Genomic DNA, 26,787 nt, shown 5'->3' on the forward strand with positions numbered 1-26,787 from the left:
AAGAGCTGGCCACAAGTTTAGCATTTATTCAACTTTATGTAGGAAGGGGGCGTTCCTAGATTTTAGCTTGTGTTTTACCTGGTTGGTTAAATTGAGTCTAATTTAGACCCTGCCCATTTAACCTGAAAAAAGGTGGCATAGTGTGTAATTCTGGTGCCACATAATGGGCATACTATTTGTTGATGTTGTATTGTGTTGTGTGTACACGGATGTGCTGTGTGCAAGACACTGAGTCATTGTAGAGTGTGGAGCCGATGAGCCCAGGTAAATGTGGGTTTGCTGCTGTAGTTTCCTGAAACCCTGTGCTCTTTGCAGTTGGCCCTGTCAGATCTCAGAGCAGATGGAAGGGTTACTGTGAGAAACTCTGCACACTGGTGTCCATCCTGCCTAGTGGGAGATGAGCAAAGCAGCCCTTTCTCCCATAGAATGCTTTGCAGACAGCACAGTGTTTGAAAGGGTTAACAGATCTCAGTATCTTGATATTAGGCCATTTTGAAAGTAAAACTGGCTCTCTCTGCACACCTGAACTTTGTTGGGGGTGAATCAGGCAATGTCTAAAGGGCTAGGTTGGAACTCCTGCTGTCATCCCTGGGTCTCCTGCTGTTGGGAGTGGAGTGTTCTCTGTGACTTTCAGGAAATGCGATTGTTTTGTAGAGGAACTTGTCACCTTTTCTTGCAGCAGGGTTTTGCCTGTGATGGATTGGATTATGATGCTGAATTTAAACTGAGAATTTACACTTAAATCTTTGTTTCTCTGAACTTTTAAGTGTATTTTTTTTTCTCCCTCACCTGCTAAGAAAGCTATCCTGATCACTGAAAGATCAAAAGTTACAGGGTTAGGGGCTGTGGGGGTGGCTCAGATGGGGACAGCCCCTTGCCACCAAGCCTGATAACCTGCCTTTTGATTCTTAGAACAGACATGTTGGAAGGAGAGGACTGTCTTGCTAAAATTGTCTGCCCTTTGATTCCCACATATGTGGTGTGGCATGCATCCCCCCATACATACACAAATACAGTTTTTAAAAAAAAGTGGTACTGTTTTGTTTGTTACTGTAGACTGATGTAGAAGTTAGTCCTGTTGCAGGGTTAAGGAAAAAAAAATATGGGCTGGAGAGATGGGTCAGCAACGGTTAAGAGCCCCTTTTGTTCTTGCTCACGACTTGGGTTCGGTTCCCAGCTTCCACATGGTGCTCCCAGCCATTCATGACTTGAGTTTCAGGGGACCTATGCCTTTTTTAAACTGTGGGTACTGCATGACACACGTATGCACTCAGGCAGAACACTCAAATAACCCCAAAACACCTCTCCCACAGACTATAAACTGATGGGTGTTTGGCCTGCATGTGCTTGTGAGCACTGTGTGTGCCTTCAGAGGCCAGAAGAGGGTGTCGAATTCCATTCCCTGTAACTGCAGTTGTGTGCTGTCATGTGGGTGCTGGGGATTGAACCTGGCTTCTCTGGAAGAGTAACTAGCCAGTTCCTTTAACCACTGGGCCATGTCTCCAGCCCTAATTTTGTGATTTTAAAGATAGAACTAAATTGGCCAGAGTGTAGTGCTGTGAGTTGAGTGTCTTTGAGTGCGGTTAGGACATACAGCTCTAAGGGTGTGTGTTATGTGAAGGCTCTGTGTGGCTGGGAGCACTTTTCCATGTCCAAGTATCCCCTGACAGTTTGTCTTTTCACTGTCTTGTGTAATTGGTAATTTAACAGTCAGGTACTGGGGGGGTGGGGTCATGTTGATGTAGTCACATGTCACTGTCTAGTTAGTGACTTACAGAATATCAAACACATTTGTGCAGTTAAAACCATATGGTTCTTACTGGAAACTGAATAATCTTAATATGCATTAAGTCCTAGTATGCTCTCAGTGTGAGGGCATTTTGAGTGAGGTGCCTGGTGTATGTGACTGAAGGTTCAGTGCTGCCTTTACAGGAGTGAAGATTTAAAAAATGTTTTTAAATAGACATTTTTTTGCAAAGTACTTTTTAACAAGCTTGGTGTGGTTAGAATACTTGTTTTCCTGGCAACCAAACAAACTTACATTGCAGTGATGTCCCTTCCCTTCAGTTCTCTGTCAGGAAATAATCTTTAAAGTGTTGGGATTCCTGTTCCTTCTGCACACCAGGAGGAAGGCTGGAGCCTTCTGGAAAAGCTGAGTTTGCTTGAACTCTTTCTTCAGGCAGAAGAGGGACCGTTTGTTAGGTAGCAATTACAGGAGAGAGCTGTTTTGATAAGTTCTGATACTAAGCCTATTGCAGTTCCTTAAAGATTGTAGTTGAGCAAATGGATTTGGATGCCTTAAGTATTCTGTTGCTTTACATTTGAGCAGGTTTGTGATTTTTCAGTGAGGAAGGGTGAGCACCTGCTGTCAGATTTTGATGGACCATGGGAGGGAACAAACTCAAGTGGTATAGTCTTCTTTTTCAGTGCTGGTGGAACCCCAGATCTACTCATGGTATGGCAGGCCAGTGCTCTGCAATTGACCACACTCTGGCCTCAACTCAGTGCATGGCTGTTGTGCTGGTCAGCTTTATAAGTGTGGGGAAAATAAACCTGACACATGCCTTTAATTCCAGTGTTTGGGAGGCAGAGGCAATTTCTGAGTCTGAGGCTAAGCCTAGTCTACACAGTGAATTCCAGGACAGCCAGGGCTATGTAGAGACCCTGTCTCAAACAACCCTCCACCCCCCCCCCCAAAAAAAAAAGAAAATCTTGGAGGGATGATTAATTTGTTGACAGCACTTGCTGCTCTTCTAGAGGACCTCTGTTCAATTCCCAGCACTTACCCCCGGTGGCTCACAACCACTTGTAACTCCAGCTCCAAGGAGTCTGACACCCACTTCTGCCCTGCCTCTGCAGGCACTGAGCACACACTTAGGAATAGAAATGCATCTTAAATTGTGTTATTGTCTTGGTTGCAGAGAGTGGGCATGGTGTGCTGGCCTTTTGACTCTCAAGAAGAAACCCTGTGAACACTTGCGTTCATTTTAGCATCAGGTCAGGAGTGTCAGGGACCATAGCCCAAGGAATGGTTGCTGCTTTGGCCCCTGCTTCCTGGTGAAGTCCTAAGTATCTCTTAGTTCATTGCCAGATCTCAGAGAAACAGCAGTGAGCCAGCCAGCCAGCAACTCCGTCCTTAGGGTCTTAGGATGCTTTTTTATATTTTATGCTATTTTTTAAAGATTTTATTTATTTATTATGTATACGACATTCTGCTTCCATGTATATCTGCACACCAGAAGAGGGCAGCAGATCTCATAACGGATGGTTGTAAGCCACCATGTGATTGCTGGGAATTGAACTCAGGACCTCTGGAAGAGCAGTCAGTGCTCTTAACCTCTGAGCCATCTCTCCAGCCCCGCTTTTTTATATTTTAAATCTTAGAAAATAATCTTCAAAATGATGGTAGAGAAAGATAATTGATCTTTATTTTTAAATTTGTTTTTCCTCATAGGATGGTTTTAGATTGAACTGAAGTCGCAGATGAACTGTGGTGGGTGGTGGTGAGCAGGAGCTGTGGGACAGGCTTCCACCTGAGCCTTCAAATGCCTAACTCAGGCTGTTTGGGGCTGCATCAGAACCTGCTCTGGAAGCTTCTCAGGAGGAAGTGCTTCTCACTTTGCTCTTCCCTTGTCTGTACCGCTCCGCGTTCACCTATGTGCATGTCTCAGGTGGCCATCTTTACAGCATCCTTACCTGGAACTGTAGCCTCTTCCCCTCAGGCAGCCGAGGAGTTCACAGATGAAAATAGGAACTCCCCCTCCCCCCAAGTAGCAAGAATACTTTATTCAAAACATAAGGACCATGCAGATTTGAACAGAACACACCACCGAGGAAGCAGGCTGCGTGAGTGAGGGTGCTCAGACACTTGCTGGGACTGTAAATTACCCTGCCCCCTAGGTTGGTGGCAGGTAAGGTAACTTGTAGAGAGGTAGGGTTCTTCCAAGAGCTTAGGCTTCACAGATCAGCGGTGCCCTCCCCTACTGTCCCCCCAGCTCAAGCAAGTTTGCTTTTAGCTTTTTTGAGGTAGGGTTTCCTCTATAGCCCAGGTTGGCCTGGAACTCATTATTTGATATAACTATTGCTTTTCTGCCATTTTTAAATAGTTATCTTAGAGCTTCAAAGAGGAAAGGACATCTAATAACTGACAGTTTTCAAACTAGAGAAAGGGGGTCGGCAGGGTGAGATCCCGAATTCCCAGAGTAGGCACCTAGTTCTTCAGTGAGCACACCCCCTGGTTCTGAGTGTCAGGTTAATGTGTAGAAATCTAAAATGGGGCCTGCGCTGAGATTGTTGCCAGGGCTTTGGTTGTGTGGTTCTGTCCTTAGCCATAGACAAGGTTTGGTGCTTGTCAACCTTACTGTAGTTTTAACCACAGGAAGTACCTGGGTTGGGTTGACTTTGCCCTGTGAAGGTCCTAACTTGGGCTAGAACTCGGGTCTCTGTTACGTCACAGGGTGGTAACCACTCCAGGTATTTGTCCTCCATTGTGATTGCAATAAAGGCAGAAACGAAGAAGATAAAGTTGTGCCCTGGAGCTCACAAGTGTGTAATGTAAAGAAGGGGGAGAGCCAGATTCTTGAGCATGCCGTGGGGTGGGACCCAGGAGGGAGGAGGACAGGCCCATGGCTGGTGGCCTTATGCTGTTCCCTTTGGGTGGAGTTAACCAACTTGTTAGGAGAGGCAGGACTATGTAAAAACAAGCCCTTTGTGTGCCATGAGGGACTCTGACTCGTAGGAGTTAATTCTACAAGAGTGGAAAGCCAGCCTCTGAAGCAGATCCCACAGAGTGCTAAGCCTGGTCCCCCCTTCCGGGCCAGTGCCCGAGTGGGAGGTGGGGTACAGAGTGGGAGGTGTGTGTTCTGATGGAAGAACGGGCTGCGTGGAGCCAGGTCTGTGGAGGCCTGTGAGAATGGGGACACCTGCAGTGAGAGGCTTCTGCATCTGATACTTTGTCATTTACCTTCTGAAGCGCAGCCTACCTGGCAGCATCCAGGGCCACAAACAGAGTCTTGAGCCAAGGTGAATGTGATTCTGAGGTGTGTCTGAATGGGGACCTGAGGAAAGGCTCCTGTGTTGTGTTCTGAGGGTGTAGACCTCTCTGTGACTGAGATACTGTGACCCCATGTAACCGCTTTGAGTTCTGGCTTTAGGGTATTAACTGAGGCAGTCTCACTTTGTCAGCTCATTTTCATAATTTACTTAGAGACAGGGTCTGCCTGTGTAGCTCTGGCTGTTGGGGAACTTGCTATATAGACTGGGCTGGCTTCAGATTCTCAGAGATCCACCTGCCTCTCCGGGGCACTGGGATTAAAGGTGCTTGCCACCATGCTGGGCTTTTGTAACTTTTATAGTCTGTGTGCATCTTGATGATGGCTGAAACAGCAGAATTGTAACAATTCTAAAACTTGACCTCTTGTTGTATTTATTTTTGAGACTGTCTTTTATGTTGATAAGGCTTACTTTGAACTCACCATGTATCTCAGTCTGGCTGGCCTGTCATAGCCATTCCCCATTTAAACTTGGCTTTTATATTTTGGTGAGCAGAGCTCTGGCTTAACCTCTCTTTCCTGGTTGAAATTCTACTCACTCAGTAAGTGTATCGGCTGGGAAATATGCTAATGATTTAATTAACAAACATGTTCAGCAGGATGCATTATGGATTAGTTAAAGGTGAGGCAATTGAGTCTAGTCCCTTTTTGTGGAAAAGTCCACGTGACTCATCGGCCGAGCCCTCTCTTTTGTTTTTTTGAGCCTTCCTTACCATGTCCTGTTTTTTCCTTCCAGAGTTTGGAAGTCCCTTGTCTTCACATTGCCGGGATCAGCATCTTGCTCAACTGAGCCACTCAGCCAATGGAGACAGAGAGAAGTAGTGCCCTGTTGCTGACTCCCGTCTGAATCACAGCACGGGGCAGCCAGGATACTGTGCTTGTGCAAAGACCCATCATCTCCATCACTGAGCTTTCCCCAGACTCCGGAATACACTCTCCCTCTGAACTTTAGTTACAAGCCCAGAGCTCCTGGAGGTTTGCGTGACGTCTCACAAGTGGCCTTATTCTGACTCCAGAGAGTCCCCAGTAGAAGGCTGGATTGTCCCTTCCTACCTGACCCTGAAGGGACAGGCACCATGCCAACTCAGTCCCTCCTCATGTACATGGATGGACCAGAAGTCATTGGTAGCTCTCTGGGTACCCAGATGGAGGTGGATGATGCTGTGTCCATCAAAGGGCCAGCTGCCGTCCCCTTCCGAGCTGCTCCGGAGAGGAGCATGACCCCAGCTGAAGGGCACATGCCCCTGGACTGCATGTTCTGCAGCCAGGCCTTCTCGCACGCAGAGGACCTCAATCAACATGTGCTCACGCAGCACCGGCCCACCCTCTGCGAGCCTGCCGTCCTGCGGGTGGAGGCCGAGTATCTAAGTCCTCTCGACAAAGGTCAGGTGCCAGCAGAACCACCCAAGGAGAAGAACTGCAAAGAGAACGAGGAGTTGAGCTGCGATGTGTGTGGGCAGACATTCCCAGGGGCTTTTGATGTTGAGAGCCACATGAAGAAACACAAGGACTCCTTCACATACGGGTGCAGCATGTGCGGGAGAAGGTTCAAGGAGCCGTGGTTCCTGAAGAACCACATGCGGACACACAATGGCAAGTCTGGCACCAGGAGCAAGTTGCAGCAGAGCCTGGAGAGCCCTGTCACCATCAATGAAGTTGTGCAGGCACACGTAGCTGGGAGTGTCTCCACTCCCTACAAGATCTGCATGGTGTGTGGCTTCCTCTTCCCAAACAAGCAGAGCCTCATTGAGCACAGTAAGGTTCACGCCAAAGAAACTGCCTCCAGTGCCACCAGCACAACCCCTGATGCTCAGCAAGAGGAGGGACCCATGCCCCCGAGGGAAGAGCTGCTTCAGTTTCTAAACTTGAGGCCCGTATCTCACCTGGAGACTACAGCAAAGCCCATCACCTGTATACCTCAGCTTGACCCATTCACCACCTACCAGGCATGGCAGCTGGCCACCAAAGGAAAAGTGGCCATTGCCCAAGAAGAGGTGAAAGAGTCAGGCCAAGAAGGAAGCACGGACAATGACGATTCGTGTTCAGAGAAAGAGGAACTTGGAGAAATTTGGATTGGGAATAAGTCGGAAGGTTCTGGAAAGTCCAAAACAAATAGAAGCAGTTGTCCAGGTCTCTCCCAAGACAAAGAGAAGCCTAGACATGCCAACAGTGAAGTGCCTTCTGGAGATGGAGATCCCAAGGTGCCCAGCAGCAAGGAGAAGCCCACACACTGCTCTGAGTGCAGTAAAGCCTTCAGGACCTACCACCAGCTTGTTCTACACTCCAGGGTGCACAAGAAGGACAGGAGGGCCGATGCCCCATCACCCACCATGTCTGTGGACGGAAGGCAGCCTGGGACTTGCTCCCCAGACCTTGCTACCACTCTGGAAGACAGTGGGACTGTGGACCGAGAAGGGGGCTCTGAAGACGGGTCTGAGGATGGCCTCCCTGAAGGGCTCCATTTGGGTGAGTACTCTACTGTTTCCCTGGCAGGGAGCATGGGAGCAAGTTGGACTTTCAGTCCTTTGTGGTATCATTCCGTGTAGTAAGCATCTCAGCCCTTCTTTCGTTTCTGTATTAATGGGGTGGAGTAAAAAAGCCTGTGCCAATCCTTTTTCTGAAAGGGCTCTGTACATTTTGCTCCCAGAAGACTCCAGTTTTTATAGCTAGTGCACCAGTGGGTCAAGACCGGGGAATGCTGTTCTTCTGAGGCACCGGAATGAGTCTGACAGTGACTTGGTGCAGGATCCTAGCAGTTCTGGGACTGAGACCCGGGACTTTTTCCCAGTTCTCTGGCAATCCTGTTCTTAATTTGTAAGACCAGGAGTGTCTGTCAAGGCCCTGTGTTTGTGTGTGTTCACAGGTTTCTAGTGGTCCCAGAAGGAGCAGGCTAGGCTTCTTAACCAGTCAGCTAGTCGTGCTGTGTGGGAATCCCCTGCTGCGCTCTGATCAGATCACCTTGGTGTTTGTGAGGCCAGTGTTGATGAGCGAGCTTCTGAAATGGTCTGTAGGTGAAATCTAGGCATGTGTGGGTCCACTTCAGGCCTGCTCCATGAATTTAGTGTTCTAATAGTGGTTATAGAAACAAGCTGTTGCCTAGGTTCTCATGATTGGGTGTGAGCCTCGAGCAAAGGAGTCCACCCACACTTGAACCGTTATCGCTGAGTGTGGGGGTCTGCTGCTTAAAGTAGTTCACACTTGTGATGTGTGCAGCATGGTCACAGGTTAATGGTGACACTTGCAGATGTGTTTGGCACTGCGAGGTGTGTTGGAGTCTGTGAGACCAGAGTGAGTCTGACAGTCACATCAGACCTGTCAACCACTGCATTTGAACCAGTAGCCAGGTTTTTTTCTGGCCTGCGATTGACCTGAAGACCTTTGCTTTCCTGACAGATGTCCAGTCAGTTGAGTTTCCAGGGGCAGTGGAAACCTAGAGGTTAGCATAGTCCCACTCCTCTCAGTCCCTAGAACCCCACAGGACACATGGTGTCCATGACATAAGAACAACCTCATAGGTGGCCTCTCTGCCTGTGCGGTTCCTGCAGGGTCCACACTGGTGATGCCCTCCAGCTCTCAGAGAAAGGAATCTCCCAGCCATTAGAGCTGGTGGGAAACTCTGGGGTCCTGAGGAAGGCTCCCTGGCCTGGCTTTCCACAAGTGGGAGTGCCAGGGTCTGGCTGTGGTTCCTGGTGACCCATTATACATTGCCCAAACTTTGCTTGCCATTTCCCTGTTTGCAAAATCAGCTTATCCACCTCAGGTACTCCTCCCTAGGATGAGTTCAGTATTGGTAGTAAAAGTTTGCAACTCTGTACAACAGCATAGTTCAATCTAGTTCTAGGTTAGAAGGCAGGCCCAGATGTTAGAAGTGTTTTTCAGTCTATACACCCTGACACAGCTGGAGACTGGGTAAGCTGTGAGCCTAGCTGTAAATGCAGTGGGACTATAAGGGCTTCATCCACTGTGCTGTCAGCCAGTTTGTTTCAGGTTTACTTTCAAGAAGGTCAGAGAGTCTGAAGTATTTTCACCATCTCTGGTACCATTTTAGGCCAGGAGTTGTCATACGGATCTCTTTTCCTGGTGGGGATTTGGTGTAAATGGAGATGGCATAGACCCATTCATTACACCTGCTCTTACCCAGGTATATGGACCAACCACTTTTGCAAATTAGTGAGAAGGTAGCTTGTGGCAGAACAGGGAAGAACGAGGCCTGTAATTGGAAATAAGTTTCATAAGGCAAAATGACCAGTTTAAATATGCCATCTTGAACCCAGGTGGGACCTGTGCATTTGTGATGGACCACACCTGCCTCATGGCCCTGATGGCTAGATTGCAAGAGGTGGCTATGCTGGAAAGGCTAGAAACTCACTGGGGGGAGGGGGGGAGTCTTATACCTTCAAGTTGGTGAGCTGGTGAGAGTGAAACCCTAGCCCTCTTTATCTTTAGTTGGCTCCTGTCTCTGGTGGTCCTGCACACCAGGCACTTCAGCCTTGCCTTTCCGGTAGATTCTAATGAGCCTGGTTTGTTTTGCCCACGAGATTGCTTGGAAACCATGAACTCCACCTTCCCAAACTTGGCTAAATTTTGATCAACTTTCTTAGGTACTTGCCCAAAGCCAAGCCAGGGTTTACTGTTGAAGTTATTTTGAGCTTGCTGCCCCCTAGTGGTAACTTCCTTAATTTCAAGCTATTTTCTGCCTCCAAATAAAATTACTGGTTCTGAGTAATGAGGTTTCTCTGGCTAGTGGGCATGTCCACGCAAGTATGAACCAGGTTCAATACATGTCAGGTTCTGTCTGTCAAATGTCATTGTGGTGATTTAGGGTGCAGACCCTGAGTATGCTAGGGCACCAGGCTGTGCTCTGAACATAGAAGAACAGAGTGTAGTGTTGGGCACACACCTTTAATCCCTACCGTAGGGAGGCAGACAGGAGGGTTTCTGAGACCGGAGCTAGTCAGGGCTATAGACTGAGACCTTGTCTCCAAAACAAAAAACAAAAGCACACAGTGTAAGATATGAAATACTGCCTTATGGCATTTGGTATGTTATTTTAGCCTTTGAAACTTCTACCCAGAACTAAAATAAATTATTTTATGGTTTTTTCCAAATGTTTTGTGTCAAGAATACCAGAGTCCACACGTCTGAATCATGTGCTTCGTCTGACTTACACAAATGTTTTTGTTTCTGCTTTAAGATAAAAATGATGATGGAGGAAAAGCAAAGCCCCTCACGTCCTCGAGAGAGTGTAGTTACTGTGGCAAGTTTTTCCGTTCAAACTATTACCTCAATATTCATCTCAGAACGCATACAGGTAAAGGGCTTGATTCTTAAAGCATGTGTTAGCTGAAACTATTATGTGCTGCTCTGTGGTTCAGATGGCTTAAGTGTGTGCTGTGTCCTCTAACATGGCAGCAGCCCGAACACTGGGTCCCGTTTTGAGGCTTACGTTTTGAGGTTTACGGCTGCCATATTCTGGCTCTCATCTTAAGGCAAACCTGCAATATTTTTAATGTCACATTCTTTCAAAACCGCTTTATGATTTTGGAATGAAGAGAGGGTGTATTTGTTGATGTTTGGATGAAGGTGCAGCAGTAGCGTGGGTTAGGAAGTTGTGAGCCTGCCTTGTGGCTTGGGAGCACTGATAACAATCCCCGTGCTCCTATTTCCTTCGCTGTGAAATGTGCAGACTCTGCCATCGGGCAGCAGTGAAGGTCAGTTCAGTAAAAGCGTGCCGTGAGCTTTTCCTGGGAAAGACAGGTTTAAGTGAGTGTTGAGCACACTGGGGCGTGAGCTGTCCTAGATAGATACGAAGATTGGTCGATAGGGAGCAGCCCATGGTTTGTGTCATGGCTTGGCTAGCTTGCAGAGTTTATTGATGTCTTTCCTAAACATCATCTTACACTGGCTTATCTCGTTCTAGGTGAAAAACCGTACAAATGTGAATTCTGTGAGTATGCCGCAGCCCAGAAGACATCTCTGAGATACCACTTAGAGAGACATCACAAGGACAAGCAGCTGGTGGACGCTGCGGCTGAGGTCAAAAGCGAAGGCCGGAGCCAGGAGCCCCAGGAAGCACTACTAACTGCCGACAGTGTGCAGACCAAAAATTTAAAGCGCTTTCTTGATGGTGCCAAAGATGTTAAGGGCAACCCATCTGCCAAGCAGCTTAAGGAGATGCCGTCTGTTTTCCAGAGTGTTTTGGGCAGCACTGTCCTCTCACCAGCACACAAGGATACTCAGGATTTCCATAAACATACAGCCGATGATGGCGAGAAAGTGCGAAAGAGTCCTGCCCCTGCTTATCTGGACATGACGAAAAAGAGAGCAGCAGGCGAGCCTCAGGCCAGCAGCCCTGCCTGCAAACTAGAGGGGGCTGGGCCCCTGGCACGGGAAGCTGCCCATAGGGAGAAGATGGAGTGGGAGGCTGACTGCAAATACAAGCCTGGTGCTGACTGCCAGGACAGTCCTTTGAATCTGTCCCTTGGGCCACTCCACGCCTCTCCTGCCATCACCCTTAACAAGTGTCTCATTCCTAGCATCTCCTGCCCCTTTTGTACTTTTAAGACCTTTTATCCAGAAGTTCTGCTGATGCACCAGAGACTGGAGCACAGGTGGCACCCTGACACCCCCAAGAACTGTGGCAAGTCAGTGTCCAGGAGCCGGCGGACAGGCTGTCCTCCTGCCTTGCTGGGCAAAGATGTGCCTCCCTTGTCTGGCCCGCACAAGCCAAAGGTCAAGCCTGCTTTCTCATCACAGGCCAAGTCCCTGCACCCAGAGAAGGTCCGACAGGGCTCCTCGGGGCCAGGCAAAGCTCCCCAGACATCAGGGCCAGACAGCAGCACTTTAGCCCCAAGTAACCTGAAGTCACACAGGTCACAGCCTAGTACCGGGGGTCCTGGGGCCACCAGGCAGCAGCAGTCAGATCTGTTTCCCAAAGGTGGCAGTGTCTCTGCTGCTGCAGATAAGGTGAAGAGACCCGAGCCGAAGCTCAAGGCCCCGCCAACTGCCCCATCTCAGTCCCCCCTCGGCAGTAGTAATGGCAATGGCTCCATCGAGTATTCTGTGAAGGTTGATGGCCCGTGGGTGCCACAAGGGAGAGACTACTACTGCCATCGGAATGCTGGCAGTGCCACAGCAGAATTCACTGAACCACATCCTAAAAGACTCAAATCCAGTGTGATGGCCCTGGACACAGAACATTCTGGGCCCAACGGCAGGAGGGGCTTTGAGCTCCCCAAGTACCACGTGGCCAGGAGTATCACCTCGCTGTTACCATCAGAGTGTGTGCGCCCATCACCTGTGCTGCTCCCCAAAGCCCGCTTCCTGAGCCCTGGGGAGGTGGAGTCGCCCAGTGTGTTGACTGTGCAGAAGCCCTACAGCACCTCTGGACCTCTGTATAACTGTGGACCTGTGGGGCACGCAGGAGCCAGCCCGACCCTTGAAGGTATGACCATAGGCACATGTACCATAGGGACCCTAAGGTCTCGGGTGCAAGCAAGCATTCTTCCATATGTAACACTGCAATGTCTTCTGGGCCTTCAGAGCTTAACTTTGCAGGATTAAGTTTTGAGTTTCTCTTAAGGAAATGATAAAAGAATAAAAAAAGAATAAAACAGAAATTAAACTAAAAATAGTTCCTTCCCTGGTGCCGAAGTCTAGATACCAGCTGGGCACGGTGGTGCATGTCTGTCATCCCAGCACTGGGTGACTGAGGCATTGGAGATAGCCTGGGTTACATAGACCGCTCCCAAGAAAAAACAAAACATGAGTGCCCCTGAGACCCTGCTTAGGCCCTTTGTTACGATCCTCTTCTCCTGACCTATGGTGTGATTTGGGGTTCTTCTATGTGACACTGGCACACTGCTTGTCTGCTCTTGGCTGTCCCTGATGAGGTTATCTTGTGTGTAATGGTGTCTAGTGGATGACTTTGGAGTCCTTTCATGGAGCTTTCCAGTGCTTAGAGGAAAGTAGACTCCGGGTCTCTTGAAGACTTGTGTAAAGCATAGTATTGCGGGTTTGTGCTTTTCCAAAGAGACATCCATAGTCAAACCCTTAGTGTTGGAGTGAGTTCAAGAGGCAGAGGGTTGGCTTGGGAGGATAGTGTGTACCACTTAACTTACACTGTAAAGCCCTGAGAAGTACTCTTGGTGTCCTGTGTTCTGGGTACTTCCTGCTGGAGCAAAAACAAGTGTTTTCATCTACTTGAGTGGATTGTATTAAAAGTTGTGAAGTAGGAATGTGTGCTTTTTGTGGGTGTAGGCTGTCAAATCCAGGGCCTGCTGCTGCCTGCTTTTTTTTTTTTCCTTCGGTTTTCTGAGACAGGGTTTCTCTGTGGCTTTGGAGACTGTCCTGGAACTAGCTCTTGTAGACCAGGCTGGTCTCGAACTCAGAGAGATCCACCTGCCTCTGCCTCCGTCTCCCGAGTGCTGGGATTAAAGGCATGCGCCACCACTGCCCAGCAGTGTTGCGTGCTTTTGGCAAAAACTCCACCAGCTGAGCTTCCGTATCCTACCCCTGAGGAGGTGGTTTTGCTGCCTGTGGGTATAGCGCCCAGGATTCCACGGTCTTTGAACATGTTTTTAACCCTTTCCTGTGGGTTCTACAGAGTTTTGGTTTATGAGATGTGTAGGCTTACGTGTGCTGTTTGTTTACTGTGTGTGTAATGTGTGTATAGACACTGGGATTGGGTCTGTTCCTCAAGTCTCCAGTCTAATGCAGTAAGGGCCTTAACTGACGGAGCCATCTTGTTGTGCCCAGTGTAAGTAAGTGTGCGTGCCTGCTTGCCCATTATTTGTTTGTTGAGGCAGGATCTCACTGTGCAGCCCTGGCTGTCTTGGAACTCACTCTGTAGACAAGGCCAGCCTCAATCTTCTAGCCATCCCTCTTGCTCTGCCTCTTAAGTGCTGGAATTAAGGGTGAGTGCCAGCAGGATGTTGATTTCTTTTAAAAATCAGACCTCTTTTTAAGAGAAGGTCTGATTTTGTACCCCTGGTTGGCCTTGAACTTGCTTTGTAACCTAGGTTGGCCTTAGTAGGTATCTTCCTGTCTCCACCTCAGCCTCTGGGATTAAAGGTTGTGCACCACTGTTGTCCTTTCTTAGTCTCTGGTGAGTGTTGTAAAAATACAGCTGTAGACACCTGCTTCCTAGACTGAGCCTGGACTTCCGGTAGTGTTGCTGTGCTGGACTCCGAGTGACTTCTTCCTTTCTCTTCAATTAGGAAAGAGGCCTGTGTCGTATCAGCAGCTATCCAGCAGCATGCTGCAGAAGAGAAGCTATGAGAATTGTATTGGAAATACACATCATCGACCAAATGACAAAAAAACTTGATTTCTGATTTTTTGGGAAAAAGGTGAGCATTATATTGGTTAATTTCCTTCCTTCCTTCCTTCCTTCCTTCCTTCCTTCCTTCCTTCCTTTCTTTCTTTCTTTCTTAAAGATTTTATTTATTATGCATATAACATTCTGCTTCCATGTATATCTGCACACCAGAAGAGGGCATCAGATCTCATAAGGGATGGTTGTGAGCCACCATGTGGTTGCTGGGAATTGAACTCCAGGACCTCTGGAAGAACAGCCAGTGCTCTTAACATCTGAGCCATCTTTCCAGCCCCGGTTACTTTTCTTTTTATTTTTTTTTTTATTTATCTTTAAAAAATTAATAATTGTTATTTTGAAAATTATGTTTGTTGATTGATTTGTGTGCTGTGGGAGTATGTGTAGAGTGTCTTTTTTTTTGGTTTTTCGAGACAGGGTTTCCCTGTGGCTTTGGAGGCTCACCTGGAACTAGCTCTTGTAGACCAGGCTAGTCTCGAACTCACAGTGATCCACCTGCCTCTGCCTCCTGAGTGCTGGGATTAAAGGCGTGCACCACCACTGCCCGGCTGTGTAGAGCATCTTTAGGGAGTTCGGTTTTTCCTTCTATGGCCAGCGATTGCTCAACTCTCAGGCACGGCAGCAGGTGCCTGTACTGGATAAACCATCTAACTGGCCCGTTGTTATAGTTACAGTACTCAGGGACTGTGGGTGTCTGGCAGTAATGAAATAGTCACAGTAACCTGTGAAGTGTAGTGAGTCCTCACCGTGTAGTGAGCATCTAACAAACTGCACTGTAGTCCTCACTGCAGCCAGACCATTAGGTTAGCCTCCCCAACGGCGGCTGCTGCTTGAAAAAGAGGTTGGGTTGGGATGTGCGCACCTTGTTTTTACTCCCAGTCCCATAGCTGCCCTCCTGCTACAAGAGCAGAGTTGGTGTGTAACCCAGTGACCAAGGGTTACCATAGGCCTGCTGAAAATAGACAAGGCTCCTGCGCTGGCTGAGAGCCACATACTCATTCCAAGCCAGCTTGAGGAGACAGGCTTGACCTGTGTGGCTTCCCAGATTCCCTCCTCTTCCTGGCCTTGTTTTGGCTTCACATAGAACTGCGCTCTCCTTGGTTGAGAGCTGATTCAGAGCATTCAGAAGTCTAGAGTTCTCTGTTCCAGGAAGGGAACTGGGGACAGGGGCAAGCAGAGGTGTATTTTGGCTCTGGGCTAAAGAAGTCAGCTGTGTATGGCAGGGTGGCATTGTCAGCACTGCATGCCTGTTTAGATGTCTAGATGTCACAGCCTGGGTAGCTGCCATGCCAGGATGCCTCTTAGGCTTGGGAATCTGAGCACTGCAGTTAAATGGCTGGATGGGGCTCCAGGATGGAGGCCTCCCTCTCTAGAGAGTCCCATGAAACCGTCCTGTGTGTACGTGGATGGGGCCTGCATGCCAAGAGGAGATGATCCAGCTTCAGGGAATGGGGCCTTTTTCAAAGTACTGGTTTGGTTTTCTTTTTCCAAGTAGGGAACAGGGTCTTGCTGTAAAGCCTAGGCTGGCTTTGAACTTGGTGATCCTGCTTTCTTCACTTTCCTTGGTCCTGGTATTACAGAAGTGAGCCATCACACCTAGGTAACCCTTCTGATTTTGTGACAGTTGTGGTTGCCAGATGTGATGTAATGAGCTCTGGCTATTGGTGTAATCATCTCATTCCCCTGAGTAGTCCATCAACACATAATTTAGTCTCCAGCTGTGTAGGTTGTGAAATTGGAGCGGAAGTGTAATCCTTTGCACTTGTTGGTTCCCCTAGTTGACTTGTTATCTTTTAAAGTACTGTGTGTGTGTGTGTGTGTGTGTGTGTGTGTGTGTATCTATCTCTCTATAAGTGCATACCATGTGAGTGCAGTCCTGGTGTTCAAAAGCGGGTATTTGAGCCACTAGAGCTGGAGCTACAGGCAACTGTGAGCCTCCCGACGTGGGTGCTGGGAAGCAGACTCGGGTCCTCGGGGAAAAGCCAGTGCTGGTAACTGTAGAACCGTGTGTCCTGCTTAGTCCTTACGACCCTTTAACAGTGTGCTTTTTCCTAATCACTTTGAACCCATTCCCCTTAGGTCTCGCCGATGCAAGTACACAATTCCCACGGAATCACACTTTGGTTCATCTTGTGCAAGCGCGTGGTGAGAGCTACTGAAGAAGCTGTGACTGAATTGTACATAGACTCCAAGAGCAGAGAAGGAACACTACATTCTCTAAAGTTCTGTTAACTTTTGTACCAAATAGCAATAAAAACTAGTGGGAGCAGTTGGGCTATACACAAATGGGACTACAAATTTACTTTGTCCCTAAATATTTTTTTAAAGAATTGACCAAATATGTTTTTGCATACTTGAGCGCTGCTGAAAAGAAATCATTGGGGGTAGGGTGGGGTGGGGAGGGGACCGACGTAATGCTCGCACCTCAGGTAATTGTAAATACCTATGTTGTAAACTTGCTTAAGTACTGTGTGTATTTCTTTCCCTCATGGAGCTCAATGATTTGAGCAGTTTGTGCTTCTTTATGCTTTTTCATTGAAAGTGTGTTTTAAAGCAAATTCTCTTTGCTCTGTATTATGTTGAGTCCTCCACAGTCTCTTGTTTGTCTGAACACAGTTGTTGATGGAAGTGTCAGCATCTGAAGGTGCCCTGTGCGTCTTGAGGTCAGCAGCACTGCACCTGGCACCTTTCATCAGCTGTTGTGAGCTAGTCAACGAGGAGGATAGAGAGACAGCATTGTCTTCCTGTGTCAGCAGGTTGTTCTGGAACCCTAGCATCCTGCCTCAGGGTGGCCTGTGGTGCTTATGAGCGAGCGAGTGAGCGAGCCTACAGAGAAGCCATCACTCTGTAGAGTGACAGATGTTGAGTGGACGAGCCAGGCTTCATAGGGAGCTATCTCAGTTCTTCATGTCTGTTGTAAGATTCAGTTTCTTGGAGAGTTGTCTGAGTTAAGTCTAGATAAATATGCCAAATTTCCTTGTGTGAATTGCATGCTGGGAAGCAATTTTAAAGGGAGTGAAAGGTTTGGGGAAATCTTTTAGTTTGTATCTGGAGTCCTGGTGTGTCTGATGTGAAGTGGTGAGGAACTGCTGGCTGAGTGAGCCTCCCGGGAGGCAGGGAGAGAGAAGCTGCTGCACAAGCCCCTTGTCTCTCTCCCAGTTTGGTTTCACAGCCAGGGCGATTGCTTCAGCAGTGCCCAGGCAGTTTGGGATTGAGGGATGACAGCCACCAGCTGGTTCACTCAGCATTTTAAACTTGAGTTCCTTTGATGCCTTGAGTTTATTCAACAGTTCATGGGTTTAGCAAACCCAGAATCTTTTATTAAGAAACTGTTTGAGAAGTTTGCACTGCTCGGTCTCCTTGCCCTGCCCCTCTTGGTAGGACAAAAGGGTGAAGAGCTCAAAGACCCCAACGGCTCCCCACTTTGATTGTGTGACATGGGGGTCCTTAGGAGGCCTATGTGAGGTCCCTAAGGAGACCGTATGTACCTCCTGTGTTGAAGGGAGAGCTGGGTTGAGACGTGTCTGCTCTTGCAGACAGTGTGTTTGTATCAGGAACCGTGTACACTAGGCCCTGTTCCCGTCCACAAGCTGAGCCATATGTACATAATCTAGACTGTTTTGTTAGGTTCTGCACTTTTATAGCCTATTTTTGAAGATTAACACATTTGCAAGATGATTGACTCAATCTTTGCCTAAATCCAGCGAGTGTACAGGAAGCTCGCAGAGATGGTAAATGTAAGTCTTGGGGGTATATACAGTAGGGAGCAAGATTAAACCTGTATTAAAAAAATCACCAAATCTATTAGAAAACAAGTCAACGGTGTGATGTTGAAATTTTGGGGGCTTTCAGATTTCTCTAGTTAAATTTTCTGAATGCATAAAAATTCCAGGTTTTTTTGTTTTGTTTTTAAACAGCCCTTTGTACTTCACAGTGTGTTCTTGCCATCAGTATTAACTCTTGGGATACTACTGGCTTTGTGTGTCTTCCCTTTGAGGCAACAGTACATGTGATAGAGGTACAATTCGTTGGATTTTTGTTAATGTATTTATTTCATTCCAGTTTGATTTATTTTAATTGTTGACACTTAAGTTGTCAGACTGTAGACATGCTTTATTTATGATATATTTCAGCTTAAAGTTATGTTATTATATGTGGATGTAAATATAGATTTGGTGTTTTACAGTTTTGGTGTTCTGGTTTTTATTGTGTTTTCTCTCTGTGTATGGTGTGTGTGTGTGTGTGTGTGTGTGTGGGTGTATCCACTAGGGGCTAGTTTTCTTCTTCCTGTGGGTTCTGGAAGAAAAATTACCTAAACTTAAGTCCTTAGGCTGCAGTTGGGCCTTACACACTGAACCACCTTGCTGGCCTTAGGCCCTGGTTCCTGTCTTAAATTTAACTTTTGCTTGCTTGTTTTTGTTGACAAGGTTTCTCTGTATATCCCTAGCTGTCCTGTAACTCACTCTGTAGACCGCGCTGGCCTGGAGCTCACAGAGATCCACCTGCCTCTGCCTCCCGAGTGCTGGGATTAAAGGTGTGCACCACCATCGCTGGGCTTGCTTGTTTTGTGTATGTACACATGGATGTTAGAAGAGGATGTTGCATCCCCTAGAACTGGAGTTATGACGGTTGTGAAGCCACCATGCAGGTGTCGAGTACAGAACCCTGTCCTCTGCAGGAACAGCCAGTGCTCTCAACCCCTGGCCCATCTCCTGCTTTTTTCTTTGTTTTTTAAACTTCTGTTTTTATTCTGTGTCAGGGTGGTATGCAGTGTGGTGTGCGTGTGGAGGTTGGAAGACAGCCTTCAGGGGTTGCTTCTTTATTTCCACCATGTGGAAGGACCTGGGGATCAGATGGATCCTCCCCCACCCCCTGGCCTGTGGGATGAGGGTTTGGGTCTCAGTGCTTTCCAGCCTGCTTCCCAGATTTATTCTGAGCATGCCCTGAACACACATGGCCCAGGTGCCCATCAGACTAGCATGTGGCTTGGGTTGGCTTCGAACTTGCTCTCCTGCCACTGCTTCCCTAGTCCTGGGATTACTTGTTCAGTTTTTCCTGGGTTGTGGGAAAGCAAACCTCAGATGTAGTTTAATCTCTGAGCCACGTGAATGTGCGTCTCTAGCAGATGAAGACTAAAATGTTTATAAAGGTTATTGTACGTGAGTGTTTTGCCTGCATGGATGTGTATGTACCACATGTTCGCCCCATGTGTGCTCTAGGCACACAAGAGGTCATGGGATACCCCAGAACCGGAGTTAAAAGGATGGCTGTGAGCTACCATGTGGGTGCCAGGAATCGAACTGAGGTCCTCCTGCTGGGCCAGCTCTCCAGCCACTGTGGGACCAGATGTTTCTCACTACCAACCTCTGCCAGTCTGTGTATCTTCGCTTGTGGCGTTTCAGAAATATCTTCTGACATAAGGCCCATTGCTGATAAGTCAAAGGAGCTACCTCTTAGTAAGGCAGGCAGTTGGTGGGTCTTGAACCACTATTTTTTTCCAGCCCCCTTCCCATGACACTGGGAAGACTACTGAAGAGACTAGGGCCTTGTCCTGAGTGAGATTTCATTGTGTCAGTTCAGGGTTTATTGCCCTTTTCTCTGACCCATATTAGTGAACCGACAAGTTTAAACCTCAGGTTGGATTTGGGTTTAGTTTTTCTGGAATAAAGTGAATTCCTCCTGCTATTTCTAGTCCATGAGTCAGATTGATGCTATTATAAAGTTGCCCTCCTTTCTGCTTAAGTTTTCAGTGGCCAAAATCAAAGCTGGGAATGTGGAAAACATGTTTATAAAAGTTCCATGGGGCTGGTGAGATGGGTCAGTGTGGGTAGAGAAAATTCCTGCCAAGCTGATGGCTTGGGTTGGATGCCTGGAGCCCATGTGGTAGAAGGAGAGAAGCAACACTTGCAAGTTGTCCTCTGGATTCAACACACATACTTACTTAAGAAAAAGCTTTGGACCGATGAGATGGCTGAATGGGAGAAGCTTTTGCCCTCTAACCTGATTACCTGAGTTTAATCCCTGAACCCCATAAACATACACGCGAAGTCACATAAATACAACTAATAATAGAAATGTATTAGATTCCATTGTTCCTTCATGACCTGTTGATAGACCATGGAAGTGGGGCTTGGGAATTGAGGCCAATAGCCCTCGCACTGGGAAGGATGAAGCAGGGCGATTGTGAATTCCAGGCCAGTTTGGGTAACTCAAGGAGATCCTGTCTGTAAGTAACAAAAACAGGACCCCCTAACTTGCTTTGTGACTCTGAAGTACAGTTTGAACAAAGACTAAATTCCTCTCTGCTGCCTCCTGACTTCCAGCCCCTTGGCCTTCAGCAGTGAAAGTGGCCCAGGAATGAATGTGTTAACTGTGACAGTGTTTTAAGTGACTGACCATGCTGAAGCCCAGAGTCTCCTGTCTGGTCAATGGCAGTGTCCTGTGGCCCAAGTTTGTTGAGAGTGCTGTGGCATCACCCTTTTGCTGTGACCAGACCTTCTGATTTCATCTTGGATTCTTATAAAGTATTATTATAAAGTTAAAAAAGTTTAAAGAATTTCCGTGTGTTTAGACACCCACAGGGGCTTGAGTTTCAGGAGGTTGTCAGCTACTCCGTGTGGGTGCAAACACTCATGATCACCCAGCCATTCAGCCCACCCTTCCCTTTTTAAAAAGATTTATTTTATTTGCAATTGGGCATCGTGTATGTGAACACAATACCCATGGGGGCATTAGATTCGTGGAGTCACAGATCTGATCTGCCAGAGGTGGCTGCTGGCTGTGGAACCGCGGGTCCTCTGGAAAAGCAGTTAGTGCTTTTAACCACTGAGCTGTCTTTCCAGCCCTCAAATTCTTAATTATGTGTACAAGACGGCAGGTGCCACAGGCCGGAGCATCTTCACTGCAAGCACTGCAAAGGGTCCCGTTTTCTCCATGAGAGGTGGAGGTCAGGATTCACTGGAGCTGGGGAGGGTTGGTGCTCCTGGGGCCTGGGCTCCTGCATCATTTTGATGTTGGGAACATGAAAATAGAGATAAGTCTTTATTTCTCACTCACTTGCTCTCTCCCTTTTCTTTCCTTCCTTTTCTTTCTTTTTCTCCCTCCTTCCCCTTGTCTTTTTCTCCTTTCTCCCTTTTTTTCTCCCTCCCTCCCTCCCCCCTCTCTCTCCCACATCTTTTCTTATTTTTCTAAAAGGGTGTGGAGCACACATCTTAGTGAATTATATACAGCTCTTGTCCATTCATGATGTAGAGTCTTACTTTCCATATTGATCCGAACACCCCACAAACATCCTCCTGGAAGGACAGCACAGGGAAGGTCACGGCATCTCCACCTGTGTATCCAAGCCACCCTGCCCAACCAGCTGAATGTAATTAACTGCTCTAATTGTATGGGGGGGACACCCTGGGAAAGGCTGGAGTCTGATGGTAGGGAAGGGTTTCGGATGGGACCCCATCTATGCAGCCCTGGGGATGCAATCATCCCTGTGGATAGACCTTCCGGTGAGGCTGTTTTAAGGTCACCCATACTCCCCAGAGTGAACTTTGGTGGCATCACACTTTGGTTTGTCATTGGGAATTTTAGTAGCACAGTGCATGCCTGTAATCCCAGCACCCAGGAGGCGGAAGCAGGTGTAATGCCTATGCTTTGAGTTTGAGCCCTAAAAACCATAATTTTGTTGGACAGCTTAGCTTGGGGAACAACCCTGTACTACACACCTCCACACCCAATGTATATGGGTCTGAGGATGGACCCCAGGGTTTGCCCATTAGCCAAGAACTCTACCAACTAAGCTACAGCTTTTTGGCGTGGTGCGGTTTAGTTTGATTTGTTTTTTGTAAGAATGGGAATTAGTCTATGAGATGTGGTCTTGTAGCTCAGGCTGGCTTGACCTTGAACTGGTCCTCCTACTGCCTTCTACCACAACCCCAAATGCTGGGACTACAGGCCGCCCCACCCACATGGTGCCGGACCCAACAGGTTTGGTGGAACCTGGCAATCTGCATTTCTAACCAATTTGCTATTCTGGGGCAACAAGGGCTGGTGGTTGCTTTAGACAAACAGCTTCAAAAAGAAACAGAAAGGCCTCCCTCCATAAGCAACCCACTGAGTAACACTGGCACAGTTTGTCTACAGCCAACAAACCCAGCTGTGGTGGTCTTCAGCTAGGTATGGTGGTACATGACTGTAAACTCAACATTCTAGAAGCTGAGACCTGAATTCAAGGTCAGTCTGGGCTACGGAGTTGAGACCATGTCTCTAAAGCAAGAGTGAGCTGGAGGGATGGCTCAGTGGTTAAGAGTACTGGCTGCTCGACTCCTAGCACCCACAGGGTGGCTCACAACCCACTTCTAACTCCTTTTCTGGAGGGTCCAGCATGTCCTCTTCTGGCCTTTGTGGACACCAGGCATGCATGTAGCACACAGACACATAACAACTAGAAAAACTTAATTGTTTTCTGTTAAGGCAGTTATTTTAAAAACAGCTGAGAAACCAGCATGGGAACAAACCAGGACCCCTGAACGTGGGTGTCAGTTGGGGGTGTTGGGCAGTCTATGGAGCCTCTTGCAATGGAACCAGAATTTTTTTGTTTTTCGAGACAGGGTTTCTCTGTGTAGCTTTGGAGCCTATCCTGGCACTCGCTCTGTAGACCAGGATGGCCTCCAACTCACAGAAACCTGGCCTGCCTCTGCCTCTCAAATGCTGGGATTAAAGGTGTGTGCCACCAACGCCTGGCCTGGAACCAGTATTTATCCCTAGTGCACGAGTCCGTTCCCTATGGAGGGATACTCTCTCAGCCTAGACACATTGGGGAGGGCCTAGGTCCTGCCCCACATGAACTGACAGACTTTGATGATTCCCCCATGGGAGGGCTCACCCTCCCTGGGGAGTGGATGGGGGGTGAGATGGGGGATTGGTGGGAGGTATGGGAGGATGGGAGGGAGAGGGAACTGGGATTGGTATGTAAAATAAGATTGTTTTTAATTTAAATAAAATTTTATAAAAAAACAAATTACATTTTAAGAAGTTTATTGGGGGTGGTGGTGGTGTGGACAAGCTCCAGGAGGTAGTTCTCGCTTACAAGAGCAGCCAATGCTCTTAGCCACTGAGCCATCGTCTCTCTGGCCCTTCAAGGTGGTTCTTAAGTTACCTACAAAAACTGAATTTGACCAGAGTTCTGGTTCAGCTCCAGGGGATCTGATGCCTCTGGGTCACTTGAGCACTTGGCTGATGAAGACACACACCTATATATCATTAAAAATAACAAAAGGAAACCTAAAAACAAATTACACCAAATATTTCCTTAACTATTATTATTGTTGTTGTTATTTATTTACTTATTTTGGTTTTTCGAGACAGGGTTTCCTTGTATAGCTTTGGAGGTTGTCCTGGAACACGCTCTGTGAATCAGGCTGACCTCGAACTCACGGAGATTCCGCCTGCCTCTGCCTCCCGAGGGATGGCATTAAAGGCCTGTGCCACCATCGCTGGGCTAAACTCTTCGTTTGTACTCAGCAGCCTCGAATGCTCTTGTGCATTTGACATTTGTTTCTTAGTTTACTATGGTACTTGTGACTTCCATGCGGGGCGTGGCTGCGTGTGACATGGCACACTGGAGGTTCAACTTTGTAGAGCCGATTCTTTCCTTCCATGTTTATGTGAGCTCTGGGGGTCCAAGTCAGGTTGCCAGGCGTGTGAGACAAGCTAATTTTACCCTCTGGGCCAATCGTCCCGCTGGCTCTTTGCTTTTAATATTTATATCTCACACTCGGCTAGAGCATGGGGCCCTCTGTTCCACGGTTTGTATCAACAGACTGACACCTAGGGTCAAAGTATGATGTCAGCAAAGACGCCTAGATACGCGGAAGGGAAGTCTTCATCCAATCGGGTTGCTTCTTTCTCTGGAAAATTCTGGAAGGTCAGATAGAGGCAGCTTTTGGTTGCTTTAAAGGAAGCGGGTTAGGGCAACTTCCTCCCGCCTCCCTTTCCTCGTGCAGGTAATGCAGCTTTTGGCCACACGGGGGCAGCATTCGCTAAGGAGAGCAACCGGTTGCAAGTTGGAGACAAAGGCCGGAAGAGCAGCCAAGATGAGCTGGCCCTGGGGTTTCTACCAGCTTCAGGAAATTAAAAACCAGCCCAGGCCTGGGCTGAGACTGCCAAAGCCAGGATTACGGTCTGTGAAGCTGTGGAGTAAGGGCTCACAGCAGACCCTCACTGTGGGGGACGCTGCACAGCGCTGGCCCTGAAATGACTTCAGAACTTGCCCTGATGTGACTGTTGATTTCAAAGAGAATCAAAGAAAGACTTAATTTTGTGTGGGGCAGTGGTTCACAGATTTCCATAATTCATTGACCAGTAACACTGACCAGTTCGTGCCGTCTCAGGACATCATGTTTTGATTTTACCAGATTAGCAAGGTTATTAAAAAATGTAGCAACAGGGGCTGGAGAGATGGCTCAGAGGTTAAGAGCACTGGCTGCTCTTCCAGAGGTCCTGAGTTCAATTTCCAGCAACCACATGGTGGCTCACAACCATCCGTTATGAGATCTGCTGCCCTCTTCTGGTGTGCAGATATACATGAAAGCAGAATGTTGTATACATAATAAATAAATAAAATCTTTAAAAAAAAATATAGCAACAGCCGGGCAGTGGTGGTGCACGCCTTTAGTCCCAGCACTCAGGAGGCAGAGGCAGGCAGATCTCTGAGTTCGAGACCTGCCTGGACTACAGAGCGAGTTCCAGGACAGCCTCCAAAGCTACAGAGAAACCCTGTCTCGAACCTCTCCCTCTCCCCCAATAGCAACAAAATTAAATTAGCACGTAAGTTTTACCATTCATGAAAGGAACAAGGTAGCCTGGAAAACGTCATCAAACAGCGAAAGGTAAAAAAACAAAGTTAAGGGAGAGATGGGAAGAACTCTTGCAGAGGAGCTGAGTTGGGCCCCTGTCATCTTGGGAAGCTGTACAGCCGCCCGTGACTTCGCAGGTGGCCTGCAAAGGCACCTGAACTCATGTGCAACTCTACATATACCTACACATGGTAAAACATACACTAAATCTAAGAAACAAAATAGTGGGTTGGGTGGTGCAGGTGCACTCAGAGGCAGGCAGATCTCTGAGTTCAAGGCCACCCTGGTCTACAGAGCGAGTTTTAGAACAGCCAGGGCTACGCAGAAAAACCCTGTCTCAAAACAAACAAAACACAGCGCTGGCTGCATGGAAACACACAACTCCATTCAGAAGATGTCACATCTGACCCGGAGGTCTGAGGCTTCTGTTTGTTTGAGACAGGATTTCTCTGTGTAACCCTGGCTTTCCTGGAACTCCCACTAAAACTGAGCCTGGACTTAGCCCCAGCCTCCTACTAACACTGCCCCTTGAGCTTCTGGCTGCTAGTCTACTTAGATCAGTGCTCCTCAGCCTTCCTAGTGCTGTGACCCTTTAATATAGTTCCATATGGCCTGGTGACCCCAACCATAAAATAATTTTTGCTGCTTCTTCATATCTGTAATTTTGCTACTTTTATAAATTGTAATGTAAACATCCGTGTTTTCTGGTGGTTTTAGGTGACCCCGGTGAAAGGGTCATTTAACCCCTCGGCGTCACGATCTGTCACAGGTTGAGAAACACTGACTTAGAAGAAGGTTGGGATTGAACTTCCTTCTCTCTGGCTTTTATCAAGTCCCAGGGAAGGTGCTCATTGGCTGGTCTTAGTTACACAGCCAATGGCTGAGCCAGTCATGGTATCCGGGCAGATGGTGGACCCTGATTTGCTGGGTCAGACTGCTTATCTTTGCTCATCCTTGGACGAAGGAATGAGCCACACCCAAACCATATCTACTGGGACTAGCAGTGGGTCCCAAAGGAAATCCCCAAGTGGCTGCTATTAAAAGACATAGCAAGCTGGAGAGATGGCTCATCAGCTAAGAGCATTTCCTACTTTTGCAGAAGACCAAGTTCCCAGCACCGGTGTCAGGCGGCTCCTAACCACCTGGCTGCAACTCCAGTTCCAGCACATCGGATGCTTTCTTCTGGCCTCTGCACCCACACTGATGGATCCACACAGACACATGAAAGAATAACCAGCAATATAATCTAAGAAAAGAGGAGAGAAGCTGGCTAGATGGCTCTGCAGGTGAAGATTCTTGTCTCAAAGCCCCGGGACCTGGGTTTGGTCCACAGGACCCAGATGGAGGAAAAAGAGTGGGCTCCCACACTGTCCTCTGCTGTCCACGAGTGTGGTGCCCCTCCCCCACAACAAGCGCAAAAATAAAAGAAGTAAATGAGGGGTCACTGGAGAGCAGCTCTCCTTGTCAGTTCTCTTTCTTGCAAAGGATCCAGTCATCTCCCAACTGTCCAGTTGCTTCTCTGCAGAGGATGAGAAATCAAACACCCTCATTC

At 47.9% G+C, this 26,787-nt stretch overlaps 1 protein-coding gene across 7 annotated transcripts in view; it reads left to right on the top strand.

Moving 5' to 3' along the window:
* The window catches only part of Znf217 (zinc finger protein 217), a 40,643-nt gene extending 22,073 nt beyond the window's left edge, over positions 1-18,570 (top strand). For 5 of the 7 annotated variants that reach the window (XM_027423297.2, XM_027423298.2, XM_027423301.2 and 2 more), the window contains exons 2-6: positions 5,788-7,517; positions 10,246-10,362; positions 10,972-12,495; positions 14,270-14,401; positions 16,465-18,570. In XM_027423297.2, coding sequence (XP_027279098.1) covers positions 6,128-7,517; positions 10,246-10,362; positions 10,972-12,495; positions 14,270-14,379 — 3,141 coding nt within the window. In that variant the 5' untranslated portion in view covers positions 5,788-6,127 and the 3' untranslated portion in view covers positions 14,380-14,401; positions 16,465-18,570. Of the gene's footprint in view, positions 1-5,064; positions 5,674-5,787; positions 7,518-10,245; positions 10,363-10,971; positions 12,496-14,269; positions 14,402-16,464 lie in introns of those variants that run through there. The other 2 variants (XM_027423304.2, XM_027423307.2) reach the window with 2 other exon arrangements.
* The last annotated feature ends 8,217 nt before the right edge of the window (positions 18,571-26,787 follow it).

Source organism: Cricetulus griseus, chromosome 6 (genome assembly GCF_003668045.3).
Source record: "Cricetulus griseus strain 17A/GY chromosome 6, alternate assembly CriGri-PICRH-1.0, whole genome shotgun sequence".
Taxonomy (NCBI): domain Eukaryota; kingdom Metazoa; phylum Chordata; class Mammalia; order Rodentia; family Cricetidae; genus Cricetulus; species Cricetulus griseus.